This window comes from Nilaparvata lugens, chromosome 13 (assembly GCF_014356525.2).
Source record: "Nilaparvata lugens isolate BPH chromosome 13, ASM1435652v1, whole genome shotgun sequence".
NCBI lineage: Eukaryota > Metazoa > Arthropoda > Insecta > Hemiptera > Delphacidae > Nilaparvata > Nilaparvata lugens.
This window is the reverse complement of record NC_052516.1, coordinates 3053588-3069998: the sequence shown is the minus strand read 5'-3', so window position 1 is coordinate 3069998 and position 16411 is coordinate 3053588. Positions and strand designations below refer to the sequence as shown.

General features: G+C 33.6%; 1 protein-coding gene across 1 annotated transcript in view; it reads right to left on the bottom strand.

The window, feature by feature from the left end:
- The window catches only part of LOC111056620 (protocadherin Fat 4-like), a gene marked incomplete at its 5' end in the record, with an annotated part of 41962 nt that overhangs the window by 19966 nt on the left and 5585 nt on the right, over positions 1-16411 (bottom strand). Inside the window, 7 exon segments of the mRNA XM_039440330.1 lie at positions 610-700; positions 1614-1664; positions 1666-1740; positions 4700-4801; positions 7115-7222; positions 8584-8676; positions 10612-10742. Of these exon segments, the coding sequence (XP_039296264.1) occupies positions 610-700; positions 1614-1664; positions 1666-1740; positions 4700-4801; positions 7115-7222; positions 8584-8676; positions 10612-10742 (651 nt within the window).

Sequence of the window (16411 nt, the reverse complement as noted above, 5' to 3'; positions counted from 1 at the left end):
GTCAAGCTTCAAAATTTGCTTACTACAAGGTGAAAATGTGATAGATATCCATTATTGTACAGGAATTTGTCACAAGAATTCGGCACATAGGAAGTGAAATATATATAAGGGATATACCACATGTCACACAAGCACACAAAAAGCTCGAAAATAAAAGCACATAGAAAGCTCAAAATTACAAAATCCCAATTTTGTTGTTACGCGATTATCAATATCTAGTGAATCCAAGGAATCAATATTCAATTGATGCTAAATTTTGGATGCGTCGCCCCTATAATTTATTATTCTATTTGATCGAATATATTATCACGGGTTTTTCGTTCTATTTGGAAATTCTATCAGCCTATTTCTACATTGTTAAGCCAATATCACACATAGAGTTTTGGACGTACGATTTTTTGACGTCCTCATGAGTTCTATCAGGTTAAACGGAAGTTGACATACATCATCTGTTTAATCTAATAGAATTTAAAAGGACGGTAAAAAATCGTACGTCCAAAACGTCAAAAGGAATCGATGAGTGTGTAACTAGCCTTATTGTTATAGATTTAATTGATTTTCCAGTAATGTGGATATCGTATAGTTTTGCGAAATTGAAATCGTCATTACCTGAGTTGAAGGTGTAGAATATGGGAGCATTTATTCCCAGATCCTGGTCATACGCTGATATTTCTCTGGGTTGTATGTGGAGATTTGTGCCCTGAAAATTGGAAGAATTCAATGCCGATGATCTAAGAATAATCATGTTTCATTTGAAGTTCACAAGTTGATAGAGGAAGATTCAATCAACTAGATATTAATCTTTGGTTCAGATCAAGTTGAATTCAGTTCATGTATCATTTTGTATCATGTATCATTTTGTAACCTGTATCAAATATTAAGTATCAGGATTGTAGATATTCGAGTTGTGAAGAGGCTCCTTGGTTTGGATGGACCAATCTAGGTGATATTCTCTTGATTTTAGAAAATATATCGAGTTAAATTCAGCTCAAATTCGTGTTTGACCGGCTGTTGTGCAACCGGCACTGTATATAGAAATTATGATAAAGTTAACAAGTTGATAAAGGAAGATTAAGTATTAGCTCAAGGAAAGCGGAAGTTGAAGGTTCGGTTGCACAAAAGCCTGTTGAAATTCAACCATAATTAAATTTGAATCATGAGCCATTTGAACATTTTGAATCATTAATCATTTGAACCATTTTTAAATTTAACCATGATTTACTATAATCTGGTTGTCTGGTTGAAATCGGAGAAACCTTCTCTACAGAAAAATCTTCCCTGAGTGGTATTTAACAATGATTAAAATGTAACATGCTTTTGTGCAAGCGGGACTTGACATTATATAACTTATATTTATTTCTATGAGTCAAGTTTACAAGTTGATACATTTCTAGAGAGATGAATTCTCCAACAAATTATACAATCGAATATATTGAGCAGTGAGTTTTATAGAATACATCAAATTATATTGAATACAGTATAATTAAATATCAAGAGATTGACAAAAACTTTCCGAATTTGGAAAGTAGAGTAGGATAATCAACAAATTGAGTTATATCTCCTCAATTTTTGGGAATATTTCGAGTAAAACTTCAGCTCAGATTCGTGCTTACCTTATTAGCATGGTCGGGTACAATCGTGCTGTATCTATCATCTAGGAATTTTTGGATTTTGGTCATCAGCATCTATCACATAGACATGGAGTGCTGTATCTGTGTATTGTGGAGGGTTGCCTTGATCCTGAAATAAATGAAATTTATCATTAAAAATCTTTTTGTCATAGTCATTAAATTTCAGCTGTTTTACATCCATGAAATCAAGCCGGTAAACAGCTGATTGTAGAACAAATAAACATATATTTCTCATTACAGCATACTAGTCTATACTGTAATAAAATCATATGTTTTCTTTACAGTCGAGTATGTTTCCTAGTTCAGAATTTGGAACAGCAAAACTGCTCCAGGTGGATGTTTTGTCAACTACAATCAAGAAATTCCTGATTCGAAACTTGTAAACAAGGTTATGTTTATAGAATGCATGTAGTAATGTCAGCACAAGCAGTTAATGTTTTCTGTTTCTCAATTATTCTTTTCTAGATTATTATGACAAAAAATAGTGTAAGTTACTCGGACGTGAATGTCTTTTGCAGTGCTCGAATGAAATTCTAGTCTCGGCTAACGCCTCGACTAGAAACATCATTCTCGCCTGCAAAACGGCCCTTCCCGTCCTTGTGACTTAAGATACTATTACAGTTGAATTGAAATATCCACAAGGATGGAAAGTAATAGGGTTGTATTCAAAGAATTTGAATGATCATTTCTAAGCAATAAAAAAAACAGTAGTGCTTTGAGGGAATAATGAAATTTCAATAGTAACTGTAGCTACATGTGTATCGGAAAATCTATACTTAAAGGAACTATAATAAAGGAATGAACTGGCTTATACACGTACGGAATAGGAAAATCAAGTTTGAGGCATCATTACGTCTGAACTACTGAACTGATTAACTTGAAATTTTGCATATAGATTCTCAATTGACCGAGGATTGTTATAGGTGTTATAGGCCTATTTTCAATTCTTCAAGATTCCATTACGTCAAGTTTTCAGTTTGTCAAGTTTGTCTTGTTTGAAAAGTCGTTTTTAGCCGTTAAATATTGCACCGGTTCTGAAAAATGAATATTTTATCTTCTACAGCATATTAATCCTATTCTCTTATCTTATCTATCTATAATAGAGGACAGAATTTGCCCTGGTAGACCCTTGCGGAGCACGGGTGACCTGCTAGTATATTATATAGAAACATAGAGAAACAATAGCATAAGTAGATATCCCATGGTATAGGGAATTTATGTCGCAACTTTTACTGTTATCTCAAGCCGATTACTGTCGATTATTGTCAATTTTTACTGTTTTGTTGGGGTGATAGTGTAAGATGATATACAAGGAGAGCTCTTGAAAAAGTCTGGTGGAATGTTAAAAAGAGCACTGTATAATCTTGTAAATAGTATATATATGACTGGAGAGTTACCTGACGATTTTGTAAAGTGTATTATAGTACCTATACCAAAGAAATCAAATGCAAGATCATGTGAAGAGTACCGTACGCTGAGCTTAGTGAGTCATGCATCGAAAATAGTTACCAGAATTATCCTCAGGAGAATAGAAAAACGAATTGATGAACAATTGTCTGAAGATCAGTTTGGCTTTAGAAAGGGTGTAGGGACAAGAGAAGCAATTCTGGCGCTGAGACAGGTGATAGAGAAGCAGATGAAGATAGGGAAACGCACATGCATAGCCTTTATTGACATTGAAAAAGCATTTGACAATGTAAGTTGGAACATCCTATTCAACATTCTTCGCCAAATTGGGATAGACTACAGAGACCGAAGACTGATCTACAACATCTATAAACAAGAAATTGGAGTTATTAGGAGTGGAAATGAAGAGGAATCTGCACACATTCAAAAAGGGGTACGACAAGGATGCGCGCTATCCCCATACTTGTTCAATGTGTATATTCAAAAGGCAATCGACAGAGTGAGAGAAAAAGTTTGTACAGGAGTGAAAATTCATGGGGAAACGGTAGATATGCTTCGTTTTGCGGATGATATAGCAGTAATGGCAGAAAGTGAAGAGGAACTACAGAAAACACTGAATGAAATGGACAGAATAATGGAGGAAGAGTTTAGATTGAAAATAAACATCCGAAAGACCAAAGTGCTAATATGTTGCAGGACAGGGGAGAACAGCTCAGCAGTAAAGCTAAGGAATGAGGTAGTAAATGAAGTGAAGGAGTTCAATTACCTGGGTAGCAAAATCACAAGTGATGGAAGAAGCTGCAAGGACATTGCCAGCAGAATTGCCCAGGCTAAGATTGCCTTCAATAAGAAGAAAAATCTATTTACCTCAAAAACATAAGTCTCGATGTAAGAAAAAACATGTTGAAAACGTATGTATGGAGTACTGCAACATATGGAAGTGAGGCGTGGACAATGGGGGTGAGAGAGGAAAGAAGATTGGCTGCATTCGAGGCATGGTGCTACAGAAGAATGATGAAGATCAGTTGGAGAGATATGATTACAAATGAGCAAGTTTTTGAAAGAGTGGGAGAGAACCGGAACTTCTTGAAGTGGATCAAGCAAAGAAGAGCACAGCTGATTGGCCACATCATCAGACATGACACTCTACTGACAAGGATAATGGAGGGAATGGTTGAGGGAAGGAATATGAGAGGAAGACCTAGGCTGGAGTATATGAAACAATTGCTACGGGATATGAGATGTGGATCATACTACAAGCTGAAGCGGAAAGCGGACGACAGAAAAGCATGGAGAGCTGCTGCCAACCAGCCCTACGGCTGTTAACCCAAGAGAGAGAGAGAGATAGTGTAAGAACGGCACAATTTGAGAGACTACCAGCGTCACACAGCTGCTTAGGAAAGAACTACGTGAACTATCGGCTTGGGATAACAGTAAAAGTTGCGACATAAACGCCCTATACCATGGGATATCTACTTATGCTATCGTTTCTCTATGATAGAACTCTCTCTCCAATTTGCTTTGCATGGGTGAGAGATGATTTTTATTGTTTGTCATGAGAGACTTCAGACGAATTGGCATTGGATCTTCCTATTCTTTATTATTTGTAGTATTCTTTATTATTTTCTCTATAGATGAAAATGAATTGAATAATTTCTTACCTGAGCTCGTATTGCTATGGTAAAATTCGACAAAGCTTCGTAGTCCAATGGCTTCCTCAGTACTAGAGTTCCTTCTAGAGCGTTCACAAAAACGAAATAGTCCTGAAAATAAAGGTTTTCATCAATTATTATTCGAAAATTGAATAAAAAAAGAGACATCATCATCCAAAACATATTGAAACAAAGATTCTAAATCTTAACACAGTTGAGGAATGAACAAAAAATGTTGGAAATGAAACAGGACAAGATTGTGAAAGAGCTCATTCAAATTTAGCTTTTCCCCTACAATATTCTTCTCTACCTGAATCTTTCAATAACTTCCTCTCCCTAATTCTCTCTCTTCAAGAATTTTGACTTTTGATCATTCACTTTGAATATGACATTGATCAATTTGACAATATGAATTTGACAATTTGATCAATATGACAATTTGATCATTGACTTTTGAATCAAGACTTTTGACCATTTTGAGAAATGGAATATCAAATATTTCTTCTTACTCATCCCAAATAAGGCAATCAATTCGCTTTCTCTCTCACACTCAATCAATTCCTCTTCTCTCTATTTTATCTCTCACTGTATCTTACCTATGAATTTGAAAGAGGAATGTATAAGTCAACATTTATTTATTTTCACAATTTCCTCCCACATGCATGATACCATAGCCAACTCTAATAGAAGGCCCTGGCCTACGATATTGCAACGTCGCAGTGTAGGCCTAGAATCTAATACATGATTGGTGAAAAACATTTTAAAAATACCAGCTGATCTTTTTCACCAATCATGTATTAGATTCTAGGCCTACACTGCGACGTTGCAATATCGTAGGCCAGGGCCTTGTATTAAAGGTGGCTATGATAATACACACACAATATAATAATAATTATTGTGAGTAGGACGGTAGTATGGTCATTTTATCTCCTTGTCATTATTATTATGATGATGATATTAATAACTATCCAGGAAGAACAAGGCCGGGGCCTTGTATTAGAGGTGGCTATGATAATAACAAGAATATTAACAACAGTACTGAACAATTGAACTACTGAAGTATTTAACAACAGTAGTGAAAATACATAAAGTTAGTGCGGTTATGCAGTCAGGAAGTTGATTTATATTAGGAAATGAATGTGTAGAAATGTGGAAGAATTAGGATAAAATCAGGAATAATCCATAAAAAACAGTACCTTGAGTGGCTCTTTAGATCCATTTATAAATACTGGCTGCATGTGAATGAAAACACACTTTATTTAGGATCAGGGTATGGATTATTTTATCATAAAAACATACATAGATCAGTATAGAATTAGTTTTCTTTTTCGAGATGACGAGGTTTGAACAGTCTTGTTACACTGTAGGCCCACAATCATTCAGTTCTCAAGTTGAAATTATTGAACACTTTAAATATTAAGCTCTTTTAATCACAACACTTATTTATTTGCAAATAATAATACTAGAGTTTAGCCATTCAATACTTTTAACGACACTTTAAGCAACTAACTGTTTTCATCGAATCTGATTCAACATAGACACCAGTGAGACTTTCAGAGAAGTTGCTGATTTCTTTGATCTCACGGTTTGATACAAATTCATCATATGAATTCGATTGAGTTTGTTCATAGATGAAACTTTCCTAATTCTAAATTCTCTTGTAATATAAATTATATCTACATTCACAACACTCATTTATTTGTGAATAATAAGACTAGTGTTTAACCATTCAACACTTTTAATGACAACTAACTGCTTCCATCGAATTTGATTGAACATTTACACCAGTGAGACTTTCAGAAATGTTGCTGATTTCTTTGATCTCACGGTTTGATACAATTCATTCTAACAATTCTATCGAGTTTGTTCATAGAGAATACTCTCCTATCTATATTTTTCTGTGATAATATAGAGGGATGTGTTACATTATTCCAAAAAATACTGTTACGAGAGTAATATTTCAACTTACGGGAGTATTACATTATAATATGAATTTGATAGATTAATTGCCTTTATTATGGGTGAAGTTGGAAATCAATGTCCTCTCTGTCACATTTTCTCCAATAAGAGTTTCAAAATTGCTAAGGAGTAATACATGAGAGAGCAGAAATAGAAATAAAAATGAGAATCTTAGTACCCTTTTTGAAATATTTAAACACAACATGTTTCGGACATTGTGACTTGTAAATGGCAAGTCAAGTGACTTGAAAATGGCATCAATGTCCGAAACATGTTGTGATTAAATATTTCAAAAAGGGTACTAAGATTTTCATTTTTATTTCTATTTCTATAAAAGTAGCCCTATATAGAGAAGAGATAAAATGAGAGAGCAGTTCTATAATTTTATAATTCGATGAAAAAATTATAATACGTGTTTTATTATTATACGTGTTAAAATTATTATACGTATCGTATAATACTCACAGAATGAGGTCCTGTAAGTACAGAGTACTGCACTGTTGAATAGGGACCTTGCTGATCAGCATCAACTGCTTTCACACCCTGTAGAACTCTTGTTCCAACCACTGTTACCTGTGAAAAAATACGTTAAATCGTTGTAAAATTTTCAAATTTATTCAAAATCTCCATGGCACAAGAGAGATTGATTGAGTACTTTATTTATGTAGATTACAATATATACTGGCTTATACACTTATATACAATTGCTTACAATACAGCAAAATTATAGATGAATTTACATAATATAGACTAAGAAAATAATTATTGAACTGTATATGATATGAAAAAGCAATTTGTAATATAATAACTATAGATAATTATATTGTTATGCATCTACATAAATTGGCAGGGCTTTGGACATATCAATGTTCATTCTTCGGAAAGATATTAAAAATATCCTTCCCACTAACTCTCTACCAACCAAAGAGAGTGAGAGAGAGGAGATGCAGGAAGTTATGATATGACAAATAAAAAATGACAGTAATCAAGTAGAAATAGCGAATTTTAGAATGTAGAATATTATAATATTATGAAGTTCATCTAAATAAAGATAACCTGTGAGTATAGATTTCATTAGAACTATTGATGGTTTAATCAAAGTCGGATTTGAAACATGGATCTAGTGTTCTGTTTCATTGATATCCATGAGACACACTTACATGAGAATTACTCATCATCATGAGACATTCATTAAGTTCCATTGATATCGTTTGTTTGATGAAAATTACTGGAATATTGCATTCATTCAAATGCTAATGAATTAATAATTATAAAGAAACCATCCTAGACAGTAACAACATACTAATTGAACAGCTGAATTTCAAATCCAACAAACTTTTTGATCACACCATGATTAACACCACAAATCTTCATAACCATCAAAACATTTCCGGTCTACACTGTTGAAAATGATCGCTAGACGATTGAAAGTACTTCAGTCAGTAAGTAAAAGTTTTTAATTATTTACTTAATAATTGACTGCATGTCGTATTCAAATACATAAAAAAGTGTGTTAATACACAGCAGCTCGGGATGGATCAAGAAACCATCAACTTTAATAATTATTATTGAACGAAAATCCAAATCAAATGCTTCAAATCACCCAGAAAACTTCTGCTACTGCAAATATTGACAACAGGGTAAACAGCTAGATGGAAATTCGATGAGTGCTACTATTCAAAAATTATTGGAAATTTGAATGAGCGCTGCTATCCAGAGATTGTCAGTTTGGTGTGGGAAAGCATTCCTGATACAATTAGGAGGTATCGGGTTCGATTCCCGGGTTGACAAATAATTTTTGAATGGTAGCGCTCATCGAATTTCCATATATGGTTGTTTACCCTGTTGCCAATATTTGCAGTAGCAGCAGTTTTGGGGATGATTTACAGCATTCAATTTGGATTTTCGTTTAATAATAGTTTGTTAGATCTTACCTCAGATATGTTGAGAATGTAAGGAGCATTGACAAATTGTGGTGCATTGTCATTAGCATCGGTCACCCTTATGTTGATTGGAATCTCGAAACCCTGCAAAAGTTCAACAAATCACATCACAATCTATGAAATCATCATCATCTCTCGCGTTCTTGGAAGAGTTAAAATTTGAAAGACACTGAGAAAGAATTATACACTCCTCTTACTTCTCTATTCATCTTCTATTCAGTTACAATACGCTTGTAAATGAGTCAAAACTGAATGAAAAAGTCTAAGAAATTGACATAATTAACTCTGAGTTTATCAGAGATTGACAATGGTGTAATAACCGAAACCGGTCTTTCTAATTATCAATAAATCAGTGGTTTTTTGACAATTTCTCAGTCTTTCTCATTCAATATGAATAATTACCACAATATCAACTACACAATGAGTCAAAACTGTAGCTGAATGCATGATATTAAGAATTTGAATTCAATTGCATGGAGTAAATTGTGTAGAAAACTTGTTTCTCTTCACAACTAGTTGTTCTGTGAACAGTAGACCTCACGCAGTATTCACATCAAGTACCTGATTGAAACTATATATAGACCTTATGGAAATACAGCAATAGACTGGCTTCTCCACACATCTGTGTAATCACTCGTCAGCTGATTTTTGATGAATAATTCTATAGGCTGATTTTTACTCTAATATTGGCGTATGAAGGAGGCTCCTTTTTCCTTTTATATTATTCTTGAAATGCAAGATTTCCAAAAACCTTGTATATACGTCGACGCGCAATTTAAAAAGGAACATACCTGTCAATTTCATGAAAATCTATTACAGCGTTTCGCCGTAAATGCGCAACATATAAACATTTAAACATTCAAACATTAAACATTCAAACATTCAAACATTCAAACATTCAAACATTCAAACATTCAAGCATTCAAACATTCAAACATTCAAACATTCAAACATTCAAACATTCAAACATTCAAACATTCAAACATTCAAACATCCAAACATTCAAACATTCAAACATTCAAACATTCAAACATTCAAACATTCAAACATTCAAACATTCAAACATTCAAACATTCAACATTCAAACATTTAAACATTCAAACATTAAACATTAAACATTAAACATTAAACATTCAAACATTCAAACATTGAAACATTCAAACATTTAAACATTAAGAGAAATGCCAAACCGGCTCTTAGTCTAACCGAATCTTAGACCTCACTTCGCTCGGTCAATAAGGGAAAGGATCAGTTTTGGGCTTTAAGCATAAAGAAACAATAGCATAAGTATGTTTCATAGCACAAACTTAGCTATTGTTTCTCTAGGCTTTAAGCCTGCTGTTCCTTCCCCAATCATTCATAGATGAGAATGATATTGTATTTATCAATGTATCAATAAATAAATATATAAATAGTTTTGTGAATGAATTTTATACTATTTTACATTATTCTAATCCTGGGCCCTGTTTCATAAGACTTATAAGTCAGGTATTTATCAGGAGAATCACCATTCCAATTACGTGCTAAATATAGCTGATAAAATCACTTTCCCTCTATTACAGGACTTCTAAGTTTTTATGAAACAGGCCCCTGTTTCATAAAAATTTAGAAGTTCTGTAATACTTCAATTAGACGTGAGTCACTAATTTTAGAATATTTTATGTAGGAATCGAATTCTTTTTTTAGCTTATCAGAATATTCATAAGATCAGTATCATTGATGACCTATAGATTCAATTGAAATTGTTAGATTAATTAGTTCTTCTATAGAATAAAAAAATTTTAAGGAACAGCTGATTTTATCGGCTATATTGAGCATGTAATTGGAATGGTGATTCTCCTGTAATACAGGACTTGTAACTTTTATGAATCAGGCCCCAGGGGCCTGGTATTTTTATCTATAAGGTGGACAAATTGTTTTTTGAAGGACGCTGAAATAAAAGCTATAATTCATTGTGAAAATGTTGAAATATCCAAGTCATGATTTTGTTTTCAAATTGAATTTGGAAGAATGTCTTACCTCTTTGTCTAGTTTTCTAGTTAATGTGAGATTGCTAGTGCCCGGTGAGATGACCACGGGACTATCAACCTCTTTCAGTCTTAGCTCTATGTTCCCTCTCTCGCTTGGATCTCCTATCAGACGGACAGTACCTAGAGAAAGACAAAGCATGTGTTAAACAATGTATCAACATGAAAACTCGCGTATGATAAAATTAATAAGTTGTTCAGTAGACTACCTGAAATAAAGCTAAGGTGACATTCAACAATGAAAACTGAGGTTGATTGATTGATTGATTGAGTACTTTATTTATGTAGATTACAATATACTGGCTTATACACTTATATACAATAGCTTACAATACAGAAAATCATAGATGAATTTACATAATATGGACTAAGAAAATAATTATTGAACTGTATATGATATGAAAAAGTAATTTGTAATATAATAACTATAGATATTATATTGTTATGCATCTACATAAATTGGCGGAGCTTTGGACATATCAATGTCCATTCTTCGGAAAGAATATTAAAAATATCCTCCCCACTAACTCTCTACCAAAACGTTAATTTAATTAATTAAACTAAGGATTTATTTATCAATGGAAATATTGTAAAAGTTTTAATCAATAGAAATATTTAAGAGAAAAAAACAGAAAATTGATAGAGTAAAATAATTATATAGGTAGATAAGATCAAATTATTGATTAATAAAATGAAGTAGGCTGAAAGTAGATCAGGGTAATCAACTTTAAGTAATATACAGCAGTAGCAGTGGATAATTAAAATAACATGAGTTTATATAATATATATACAATTCATTCTATAACAGGTTTAAAGGTTTGTATTTGTGGGATGGGTGGGGGATGGTGGGAGGTATGAGAGGAGAAACAAGTTGTCAGAAGACAGTACCTAAAATAGATCAGGAATATTTGTTACTAGCCGTAAGGCTCGCTTCGCTTGTCATATACGTCTAGCCAGGGGGCTCCGCCCAAAAAAAGAGATCAGCGAGCTCGCTTGCATTTTTCATTTGAGCATGCTTCATTCCATCAGAAAGTCAAAGTACTCCCTGATTTAAACGCTGATTTTGGGCGTATCTTTGATGAAATATTAAAGTCACCTCATCACGAAATTTGTAGACCCTGGCTAAACCTCTGTACCAAATTTGAACATTTTCTGTCTATTACTTGATGAAAGAACGCTAATTTTGGGCGTATCTTTGGCGTTATTTCAAATTCCTTCTAACACAACATTATTACACCCCAGCTGAGCTTCTGTAGTGAATTTGAACATTTTCTGTTCATTTGTTCTCGATAAAGCTGACTGAGAAAGCGCTAAAAAAACGCTGGAAAATTGCAGATTTTGGGCGTATCTTTAGAAATTTTTTCAAATCCGTTCTTAAGGGCCAACTGAACATACCTACCAAATTTGAACGTTTTTGGCCCGGTAGATTTTTAGTTTTGCGAGTGAGTGAGTGAGTCAGTGCCATTTCGCTTTTACAGATTATATAGATTAAACAAAAAACCTATAATATTATGAGAACAAAAAGTTGTAATTTCACATGTGTAAATTCACATAAGCCAGTATCTACCGCTCTCTACTGTCAGGATTGAGAAAGAAATAGTTGACCAATCAGGGGAGAGAGTAGGCGTGGCTTAGAGCCATATGCACAATCTACGTTAGACGCTAAAATACGTTTACTTGAAAATGAAAATACTCTTTATTAGGCGGAGTTAGGACTAGAAAGTCCTTTCTACCACTCAACCTTACAGGCAAATAATAATACATTACAATAAGAAATAATACAAAAGAACTATAACAATATGAAACTGAGAATAATGCATAAAATTGTAAATAAAAATCAACCATTTTTGTCTGGTGCAAAAGTAAATTAAGTAAATCAATAAATTACAAAATAACTAAAAAATAATAATAAATAAATTTAAGTTAATAATATAGGAAGAACGTTGATACAAAGAAAATTCAGCAAAAATCATTCATACAACATTCACACAGCCCACAAATTGCATCGCAACTAGCCACCATCGCACAACCCCCGCAGACCCGCTAATAACAGCCGCCTGACCTCCACCCCAAAGCGAGCACGTCCTTCAATACTCCTAATCTCATCGGGAAGATTGTTCCAACGACTTTTCGAAACTTGTAGATATGGTCGAATTTATCATAATGTGTTTCATACGGGGTTTAAACTAACAGCTGACATTTCTCCGTTTAAACCAAGCATTTGTATACGAGCCTTAGAAAAACTGACAAAATTACATCCCTGGATATTCTTCCGGTACTCACTCAAATTTCCCTTTGCAAATTGAATTTGTACAACAAAGTATCAATTTTTGAAAGTTTCATTGTTCTTCTACTAGCTAATAAAGTCTAAACCGTTATGTCATAGTTGAGAATTTGCACCCAAGCTGGACAGACGTTCACAAGAATTAGCTTACTCTCATAGACACCAATAAAGCAGTTCAATTTTTTTCTCTGTGACTCAAGACAGATGTGACAAACTGTGTCAGTTTAGAGTGATCTCACTTCAGAGAGTTCCACGTTATAATGGCAGGAGAGAAAGATGGGAGAGCAATGTTGCCAATTCTCTGTCTTGCCACTGCCTTCCATGAAGGATAGCTGATACCGGTATATCTGATGTGATATCAACTGTTCATTCTTGTTAAATGTAATCAATCATATTTTATTCGTCAAGAAAATGAATTTTTCTCAATAATAAAATGATAAATTTCCACAATTAAGATGAAATATTTTGTCAATTAATTATAAATATCGGGGCACCGAGCTTCGCTCGTTATTTATTTATTGACTTTTGATAAACCGAACACAATTCTTTAAAATGATTGGGGAAGTACTAACAGGCACAGCCCAAAACGGTTTCTTTCGCGAATTTTGATTTATACACTATAAATAGTCCAAAAAGTAGGTTATGTTCCATACATTTAAATTCAGGTCAAATTTTCAGTCCAAGTATTTGAAAACATAAAAGTTCTAATTTAGATTGTTTACAAACCAAATTGAATGACAAAATAACACTCACTTATCACTTGAAATTGTCAAATAATGATCAACTTTGAAAATTATGATATACTCTAGTTTAGGAGGATTATCATGTCATGTCAACAAATCAGATTTATTTTGATCAAATCGATTAAAAATTGTCTAGCTAGATAAAATTTCTCGCTGATTGATTATGATTAAATAGCTGAAAATAATTTTGTCCCTCTCCCACACAGGCACACGCATCTTCTGTTATCGAAAGACGACGAAATTATTATCTGTTTTCCAAGGATGAATTGTCCTTTTAATGTCGTTCAGCGAGTTTTCCAAAGAATGAGACCTAGTGCAATCGAATCTTTATATCATGAATCTACTATGTTCCAAATTTCGTAAAAATCGTTAAAGCAGTTTTCGAGATCCGTAAAACATAAATAACCAGATATAAAAATACCCAGATATGAAAATAACCAGTTATAAAAATAACATAGATTTCCAGAAATTGCTCGCTTAATATAATAGGATTCTACAAGAAGCTGAAAATATACTTTATACCCTAACAAATCAATTCTATTGCTTATTATGTATTTTTTGCAATTATTTTGTGTAATAAAAGTTTTTGATTCAATTTGATTTGGAAACCGATATGACACCATTGCAGAGCTAGAAAAGGATATCACCATCAGCTTCATCGAATGAAGTAGGCTGAAGTAGATCAGGGTAATCAACTTTAAGTAATATACAGCAGTAGCAGTGGATAATTAAAATAACATGAGTTTATATAATATATATACAATTCATTCTATAACAGGTTTAAAGGTTTGTATTTGTGGGATGGGTGGGGGATGGTGGGAGGTATGAGAGGAGAAACAAGTTGTCAGAAGACAGTACCTAAAATAGATCAGGAATATTTGTTACTAGCCGTAAGGCTCGCTTCGCTTGTCATATACGTCTAGCCAGGGGGCTCCGCCCAAAAAAAGAGATCAGCGAGCTCGCTTGCATTTTTCATTTGAGCATGCTCATTCCATCAGAAAGTCAAAGTACTCCCTGATTTAAACGCTGATTTTGGGCGTATCTTTGATGAAATATTAAGTCACCTCATCACGAAATTTGTAGACCCTGGCTAAACTCTGTACCAAATTTGAACATTTTCTGTCTATTACTTGATGAAAGAACATCAATTTTGGGCTAATTTTGGGCGTATCTTTGGCGTTATTTCGAATTCCTTCTAACACAACATTATTACACCCCAGCTGAGCTTCTGTAGTGAATTTGAACATTTTCTGTTCATTTGTTCTCGATAAAGCTGACTGAGAAAGCGCTAAAAAAACGCTGGAAAATTGCAGATTTTGGGCGTATCTTTAGAAATTTTTTCAAATCCGTTCTTAAGGGCCAACTGAACATACCTACCAAATTTGAACGTTTTTGGCCCGGTAGATTTTTAGTTTTGCGAGTGAGTGAGTGAGTCAGTGCCATTTCGTTTTTACAGATTATATAGATTAAACAAAAAACCTATAATATTATGAGAACAAAAAGTTGTAATTTCACATGTGTAAATTCACATAAGCCAGTATCTACCGCTCTCTACTGTCAGGATTGAGAAAGAAATAGTTGACCAATCAGGGGAGAGAGTAGGCGTGGCTTAGAGCCATATGCACAATCTACGTTAGACGCTAAAATACGTTTACTTGAAAATGAAAATACTCTTTATTAGGCGGAGTTAGGACTAGAAAGTCCTTTCTACCACTCAACCTTACAGGCAAATAATAATACATTACAATAAGAAATAATACAAGAACTATAACAATATGAAACTGAGAATAATGCATAAAATTGTAAATAAAAATCAACCATTTTTGTCTGGTGCAAAAGTAAATTAAGTAAATCAATAAATTACAAATAACTAAAAAATAATAATAAATAAATTTAAGTTAATAATATAGGAAACGTTGATACAAAGAAAATTCAGCAAAAATCATTCATACAACATTCACACAGCCCACAAATTGCATCGCAACTAGCCACCATCGCACAACCCCCGCAGACCCGCTAATAACAGCCGCCTGACCTCCACCCCAAAGCGAGCACGTCCTTCAATACTCCTAATCTCATCGGGAAGATTGTTCCAACGACTTTTCGAAACTTGTAGATATGGTCGAATTTATCATAATGTGTTTCATACGGGGTTTAAACTAACAGCTGACATTTCTCCGTTTAAACCAAGCATTTGTATACGAGCCTTAGAAAAACTGACAAAATTACATCCCTGGATATTCTTCCGGTACTCACTCAAATTTCCCTTTGCAAATTGAATTTGTACAACAAAGTATCAATTTTTGAAAGTTTCATTGTTCTTCTACTAGCTAATAAAGTCTAAACCGTTATGTCATAGTTGAGAATTTGCACCCAAGCTGGACAGACGTTCACAAGAATTAGCTTACTCTCATAGACACCAATAAAGCAGTTCAATTTTTTTCTCTGTGACTCAAGACAGATGTGACAAACTGTGTCAGTTTAGAGTGATCTCACTTCAGAGAGTTCCACGTTATAATGGCAGGAGAGAAAGATGGGAGAGCAATGTTGCCAATTCTCTGTCTTGCCACTGCCTTCCATGAAGGATAGCTGATACCGGTATATCTGATGTGATATCAACTGTTCATTCTTGTTAAATGTAATCAATCATATTTTATTCGTCAAGAAAATGAATTTTTCTCAATAATAAAATGATAAATTTCCACATTAAGATGAAATATTTTGTCAATTAATTATAAATATCGGGGCACCGAGCTTCGCTCGTT